General features: G+C 33.0%; 1 protein-coding gene across 1 annotated transcript; it reads left to right on the top strand.

The window, feature by feature from the left end:
- Positions 1-3,770: 3,770 nt before the first annotated feature.
- On the top strand, positions 3,771-7,638 carry LOC127736926 (uncharacterized). The gene is made up of 4 exons (XM_052247491.1): positions 3,771-3,890; positions 4,509-4,729; positions 6,136-6,410; positions 7,444-7,638. Exons 1-4 carry the CDS (start codon positions 3,786-3,788, stop codon positions 7,446-7,448), a joined length of 606 nt encoding a protein of 201 aa, XP_052103451.1. The 5' UTR covers positions 3,771-3,785; the 3' UTR covers positions 7,449-7,638.
- The last annotated feature ends 458 nt before the right edge of the window (positions 7,639-8,096 follow it).

Genomic DNA, 8,096 nt, shown 5'->3' with positions numbered 1-8,096 from the left:
AACATTTGGATTCAATTTGAAACATTTCTAAAGAAAGGTAATTGTAGTAAAAGCAAAACAATTTCCATCTTAATTCCACGATTCGTGAAAGAATCCATTTAAATTCCATGTTTCAAGAAAAAATAATATTAAATATAAATAGTTGAATGAATTAAGTGTTCATGTACCTACTTTTACAGAGGACAACTACAAGGTAGTGTACAAGATAAGAACAGTTTGGAACAACAGTACGGAAGTTTTATTCAAACTTCTAAGGATTTGGAAAAGAGGTAATACAACTGATGACAAAAGAAAAATAAAACTATGTTTTTTATTTATCACCAACCGTTAACATGACTTTCAGCAGTTTTCTTTTCATTTCACTTTCGGTCTTCACACCAAATCAAATTAGTCATACCAAATTAAGTAAAAAAAATTAACGTTATGACTTCCTGTAATTCAGGGAAAGGGTATATAAACATGGTCATCCCTGGACTTCTCCTGTCATGCGGTAAAATCCTTGATATAGAGGGGCACCCTTTTGACTGTGCGGAATGTATAAATGCGTAGCCATGTCCGGTCGGAATGGGGATGTTAAACCCCGTGCCCAATGTTGGGTAAGTGCTCTCTTCACGTAAAAGAGCTCTTGTAACAACTCTCAAAGGGGTCCATAGGTGGACTGTTACAAGGCAAAATGGCTGTATCCAAGATACCCTCATTTTCCAGTTTCAGTCGAAATTTTCCGATCTACCTTGAATAACCTACCTATTGTATTAATTGCTAATTTGTCCTCGTCTTAAATATGCATGAGATATTTGCCACTGGACATTAAGCACACAATAGTCCTTCAATAATTTTTTTTGAAAGATTTTGCGTATGGTAATTTTAGTATCATTTATTTGTTGCCTCAGCCATGGAAATGTTCAATAAATTTTTATCACAAAAATTAAAAAAAATGCATAAAAGTTTGTTATTTGCATTTTAAGTTTTTAACTTTTTTCAGTTTGGAATGTCTTTTCTATAACAATATCCATAATTCATATAAAATTATTCCCGTTCCTGATTTGACTGGAATGAAGTGGCATTATTAGGTAGGAGTTATCAAATTGATTTCGATACGTGAAAAAGGATTGTCGGCTGTATTATCGGTCGTTGTTAGAAGTATGTTGATGGTAAGAGACCTCAAGCGGTCTACAAAATATAACCGGAGTATTGTTCTTTTATGCAGCGAGCTAGTATTTGTTTTAGGGAAAACTATTTTCCATCATTACTTAGTCAAATAACTTGTGACTTCTTGTCCATTCACAGTGATGTTAATATAAAAATTTTGGTTTCATATTTGCAAAAATACATTACGCAACTTGTGTTAAAATTTAAAGTTTTAGTTTAAACATTAATAGTTATTATTACTGGCATACTAATGCGGAGGAATGTTTGTCAATAGAGTTGAATAAATGATACAAGCATAACAATCTGATTAAAACACAGATCCTATGTCCAAGCTTTGTTCTTGGAATTATTTCACCAGCTAATGCAATTTCAGACTTCAAAGTTTTGAATTTTATTCATCTGACAAGACCAGAGGATCCCTAAATGCCTTTGAACACAAAGAAGGAAGAACGGAGCGTTTTCATATCCTTGTAAGCTAAGCTTGGACACGTAATCTGTATTTCAATCAGATTACAACCATAAGTTTCTGTGCGTATTTAATATACTAATATGTTTAGGAAAAGAATCCGTTGAAATAACAAAATAAATTTATCAATACAACAGATTAGCACTAGAAGTTGACAAGAACCGTGAGCTTGTTGGAAATGTCACTAGCTATCAGCAGACAATAAGTTGCCTAGAACAAGAAATAGCTAAACTACGATCGGCACCACAACCACTGGATGAAAGTCCAAGTCTTAGGAAAGAGATAGCAGATCTCAGGAGGGATAAGGAAGATTTCAAAGGGAGGTAATAATTAAGTTAGGTTATTTCTTCGAGTACCATGTCAAATAACTAGTAATATTCCTTTCAAAAGCAGTAAAAATGTATTTGGGGAAATAATTAAAAATTGTAAGACGAAGAAAGACAGACGGCACACAAACTCACTACTTTCACAGATAGATCTGTCTCCTTGGTACATATTTCAAAGTTGTATTTTGATTTTTTTTTACTAAAGTTGTCTTCTTGGTTTGCCTCAGAATAGATTTTACAAAAAATGTACCAGAAAAAAAGACATGTTTTTAGCTAAGTTAGCAAAATAGTTTTTCGTTTTCTAGTTGTTGGTTTTGTTACCTATGATTGATTTGTTAGTTGTTGATTATATTTTTTCCCCGACTGTTAAACGTTGCACTTTCACATTAAAATAAAAGTTTGCGTTTTGGTAAGAGCGATGCTCGACAGTCCATTGATATTTCAACAGGCGGACAATTTGACAATGTTGAAAAGAAAACAAATGTAACAGCCATTCGTCCATTTTTTATAACTTGTTTTTTTTTTGTATATATCATAGTAATACTTGATCACCCATAAGCTAATTTTGGTAAACCTATTGGTCTCACTATCTATCTTCAATGTTTAATACTTCGGAGTTTAAATGATCGAGCACCAATAATGGAATAAACCATTTTCGAAATGCTCATATGGCGTAACAAATTAACTTCGGTACATTATAATCTAAGTTTATTTTGGGACAAAACATAATTGGTATATATTGAAATTTATCGGATGCTAATTAATATTGCAAAGACAATATTTTTTTTAGATGGGAAAGAGAACTACAGACCAGAAAAGACGTAGAGGAAAGATTTGCTGCGTCAACAAAAAAATACGAGTTTGACAACAATGTTCTTAGACAGCATGTTGCTGATCTGAAACAACGGTTAGAGGCTACAACCGCCAATATACTGTCACTTGAGACACGTATTCGTCAACTGAGTAAAACCGATACAAATATCCCAGACATCCTCAGACAAGTAAGACATGCAGCGGAAGATGAATTGAAGAAACACCAGTCGGATATTGAATCCAGATATGGTAAAAGTGTAAGTTTTTATAGACATTTCATTAATAATATATCCTTCGCAATACCAACTATTTTCCGTAGAACAGATGAGTACAGATAAGTTTACGTAATAATAAAGTGGTTAATTAAGTGAAAATACATGTAGTTCAAGCATAAGCCTAACTATCAAATCCTCAACCACGTATGAACTATGGTATATATATATATCTGGTCGTCCATCCGAGCGCATCTTGCGTTAAATCATGGTTTTTATGAACACATTTAACGAAATGTTTATATATAGTTTGTATACAGACAAGCTCAATTTTTAACGATTTATATCAAAATCGTTTTTTGACCGCAAACAATGAAAATTGAAAATTTGCATCTGTCTGGAGGTAACCAGTGCGTTTGTGTCGGTATGCTTTAGAAGGTACATTTTTTGTACATTTTCAGCATAAAAATGATGTAATTGTACAATAAAAAACTAAGAATACATGTCCATCACGTGGCCTTGTATGGAGTTGGTTGTTCTTTTTAAACGCTTTTGGTCATTTTGCCCAAACATTTTTTTTTTTTTTTTTAACCTTTTGGCTTCGAACGACCTTTGGAAGGTTATTCCACTAACACGTGGTGTACCTATCATACGTTTCTACGATTATCTCATAATAACTCCAGCAACATAACTGAATGAATTTTTACACAACTGTTAAGTCTCCCGACACAATTCAGATACAGTTGTATACTAGTATTACAATTTTCACAATATCATCATACGATATATTTTTTTCAGATTTCTGTATTGAAATCACAGATGGAGAACGACGCCGACACAATTGGGCGATTGGAGAAAGAAAAGTCTTATGTAATGGGTAGTGTCGGGGATTTAAATGCCAAGATTGCTGCTTTAGAATCACAAGTAAGATCTTTACATAAAATACTACCTCGATCAAGGTAAAGAATTATTGCAGAAAGGGTATCATAATTATTGTTTCAAACACAGAACAGTGGTAAGTTTGATACATCTTTTTGTGTATCTGTTTTCGGTGCTTGTATAACATCTACGTCAGATGTGTTTAACCAGTTTACCCGACTACCTTGTAAAAACATACTAACGTCAAAATGCTTGACCCGATATTGCTGATTTTAAGTTTAATTCAGTCTTCTTCTGACTAGTTTGTTAAAGAAAAAACACTGATGTAAAAATATTTGTCCCGATGTTGATATGTTTAATCTGAGCCCATTCCGACTAGTTTAGAAAACAACAACCGTGTGTTTCGACCATGAAAGTGACTTTAAGTCACGAATACAATCCGATAACTAGATGATCAGAATTATTATCAATAAACAGAATACCTTTTATTCAGTTTCTCTCTCTCTCTCTCTCTCTCTCTCTCTCTATCTCTCTTTTATATTTTCTGCAACTTACATAACTTTAAAAAAAAATTCAAAGCAAGCACATAAAACCACAACTGGTCAATATTGCTATCAGTTCACAAATAAAGACATTCGAATAAAGGAATCTAATTTCTTTTAGGTAGGCGCAATGGCACAACAAAAACAGTCATTAGAAGCTTTATTGTCACAAGAAAGATCAAGGGCATTTGGACAAATTCAAGAGATGGAAAAAAGATTTAAAGAGATTCAACATGTTCTGTTTGTTAAGCTAGAAGAAGCAAAAGTTTCAAAGGATTCTTATATACCACTTAAAGCAGAAATTGAAGCAATGAAAATGTTATTAGCAGAAGAAGAAAGAAGGTATAATGTTCAAAAACATGAAATAGAATTTGAGGGATACCTGCAATCATTTAGATATAAAACCATGCCGTATAAATGAATTTACACAAGTGCATCGGAGAAAATACTTACAAAATTCGAAACTCTCTGTTTGCGCGTGTTGGTCTTTTAAAAGAGTTAGAACGAACTCATTATATTAATCATAAGAAATATGACGTTTATGTTTGCAGCATACATGCACTATAAATTTAATTAATCAGGATTTACAAATGTGAATAGATCTTCTTAGAAAAGTCTTCTAGCTACGGATAAATAGCAAATCAACAACCCTGCTGTGTCTCCTGAAAATCTATGATATACTATATTTATAATTCGATAAAACAGATGATTTCAAATTTCCAATTGTAAACTTTCCACTTCTTTGTACCAACATTCAAGCTGGTCTGCTTATGGACTATATATCTCCCAGTTGATACAATATTCCAGAGATTGTGTTTCCTATTATGATGCCTTGGTAATGTTGCTGCTGACGGGGACACTATTGGAGCAAGGGTTCCTAGTGGTAAAGTTGAAGCCATCTCTTCAAAGTTTTACAGTCGCCATCATGACTTGGTAGACAGTTAAGCCATTTCAATTGATATTTTATTGTGTGTCTTTTCGTGTTGTAATGTTATACCACTGTTCCAGGTTAGTGTGAAGGTTGGCGCCTGTTAAAACGTTTAAACCCGCTGCATTTTTATGCACATGTCCCAAGTCATGAGCCTGTTGTTCAGTGGTTGCAGTTTGCTGGTGTGGTTCATAAGTGTTTCTCGTTTCTCGTTTTTTTTTTTATAGATTAGACCGTTGGTATTCTTGTTTGAATTGTTTTACACTAGTCTTTTTGGGGCCCTTCATAGCTTGCTGTTCGGTGTGAGTCAAGTTACCGTGTTGAAGGCCGTACTTTTACCTATAATTGTTTACTTTTTTCACATTGTGACTTGGATGGATAGTTGTCTCATTAGCACTCATACCACATCTTCTTATTTATATGTTGTGCAATATGTGTGTCACTAATGACCACGAATATGACTTGTTCTAATTGTAGCCAAAATTCCTTCCTCTTTTCCCCTCTTACAATTGAATGTTACTTATGATCGACTGAGCTATACGACGGGTGCATCATGTGGAGCGGGATCTGATAACCCTACCAAGACATCTGATAACCCCCCCCCCCCCTTGATTTTTGATGGAGTTCGTGTTTTTCAGTCTTTAGTTCTATGTATGTAGAGTTTTATGTATTGCTTGTCTTTTCGTAGTTTTTGTCGTGGCGTTGTCAGTGTCTCTTTGACTTATTAATTTTAATTTTCCCTTTGGTATCTTCCGCTTCGTTTATAGATTTATCAAGTTTTATTGTATGTTTTCATTTTACATATTTTTTTCCGTTTCAGACTTAGTGCACCAATAAATTATGAAAGCACTGTTTCAGTATCAAATGTGTCCAGTTACATCCCTGCAATGACACGAACGCAAGTAGCTAGTTACACCCCTGCAGTGACGCGTACACAAGCGGTTAGCTACACCCCTGCAGTGACACGTACACAAGCAGCTAGCTACATCCCTGCTGTGACGCGTACTTATGTAGGAACCGGTGGACATAAAACTGCTTATCATCAAGCATCCTACAGGCCTGGTTACTGCAAACGTTATCACACGAAATATAGATGTAAGCTTTATTCTTATTACTAGATATATAGTCGAATCGTTCATTGATTCTTTTTCATGAATAATATAATATATAAACCTTGAAATAGAAACTATATAACCGTCAAATTCAGACTCTGAATTCATTTTTAATGTGATGTCAAAACAGTGACATTTTGAAAGACATTTATTTATGAACCATGTGATACAAATGGACCTTCAAGTCTAGTACAGAAACACATCGTTAGTTACTTTTATTGTATGGTATCTTTGTAAAGCAAAATATTGTCCTATGAAATATTGTACTTTGTATCATGAAATGTTGTCCCTATCTATGAAATATTATCCAGAGAAGGACAAATTTCCATATGAAATTTTGTCCATATACAGACAATATTTCATAGATGAATAGTATGAAATTTTGTCTTGTTAAAGGGACGTTATCAACAGTTACATTTTGTGAATATTTAATAAGACATTATTTCAAAGATGGATTGTCATGAAATTTTGTCTCATAAAGGGAGGTTATAGACATTTAATATTTTGGATAATGATATCATTAAAGTGGTTTTTTTTGTCATGTTGATTGATAATAACAAACAAACCTGCTTAATTAAGTTATACAGCAATTTATGGTTATACATATACTTTTCATGAAAAATATTTTTTTTAAATCCAGAAACAGAGGAATCCTCAGGGAAGACATATTTAGATTAAGAAATATTTTCATGGACAGTATTGCACAGTGAAATATTGTCATGGACATAATTTCACAGTGAAATATTGTCATGGACAGTATTTTATAGTGAAATATTGTCCAGAGGGAGGAGACAAAATTTCATGGACAAGGACACTATTTCATAATGAAATATTGTCCTGGACAGTATTTAATTATGAAATAGTTTTATGTTACATCTTCACCGTGAAGAAGATCAAATGTTCTTTAAAAAAATACAGCAATGGAATACGAATGCTAACCTTTAAACCTTATTCCACACACAAATAATTAATGCATTTAAATTCAATTTTCATAAGATTTTTTGTTCTTTTCACAGATTAAGAAGACTGCATATCAAACAATGAGCAATCGAGTGAACCTTCAACAGCACCAAATTAATTATATCATTGTAGATGAATACATGAACTTCCCACCTTGCAATATAGAGCTGCTTCTTAACAGAATTATATATTCTACTGAATAAAAAAAACAGTTATATAAAAGTAGTAAATATGACAGAAATGAATGTAACCCTGCCAACTATATGTATTTATGTATCTTATGATTAGATGATATAGATGTACTGCCTTAAAAATAATGAATATTCTATTATTCTGTGTTCCCTTTTCTGCCATTAACATTCAAACTTGCATCGCTGATGGTTGCTTGACTGTCAATCTTATATAATATCACTTGCTTAGTAGCTAGTAAATGATTCAAAACGGGTCTGACTATTGATTAGTCGGTTAATATATTATGTTATCATAGAAAGAAAGCCTATAAAGTTTAAACTTCCTAGTCAAAATTGTCCATAGAAGAATTATTTTTGTTTGGATGCTATTGACGCGTCTCAAAACTTCTATCCCGATAACTTGTAAACTTTTGGTCTCGCACTACTGACAGTTATTTCAGAAAACGTTATGTGGATTCTTAAATCAGTATAATGACCAATTAAGTTGCTTTCAAATTGATATTTAGTGTACATTTCTC

Source organism: Mytilus californianus, unplaced genomic scaffold (assembly GCF_021869535.1).
Source record: "Mytilus californianus isolate M0D057914Y unplaced genomic scaffold, xbMytCali1.0.p SCAF_4, whole genome shotgun sequence".
Taxonomy (NCBI): domain Eukaryota; kingdom Metazoa; phylum Mollusca; class Bivalvia; order Mytilida; family Mytilidae; genus Mytilus; species Mytilus californianus.
Note: the sequence above shows the minus strand (reverse complement) of the source record. Positions and strands in the feature narration are given on the sequence as shown.

Coding starts and splice junctions, on each gene's coding strand:
- LOC127736926 (XM_052247491.1), top strand. CDS start 3,786: ATGGAGAACGACGCCGACACAATTGGGCGATTGGAGAAAGAAAAGTCT. Junction 3,891..4,508: donor TTGCTGCTTTAGAATCACAA/GTAAGATCTTTA, acceptor AATTTCTTTTAG/GTAGGCGCAATGGCACAACA. Junction 4,730..6,135: donor TTAGCAGAAGAAGAAAGAAG/GTATAATGTTCA, acceptor TTTCCGTTTCAG/ACTTAGTGCACCAATAAATT.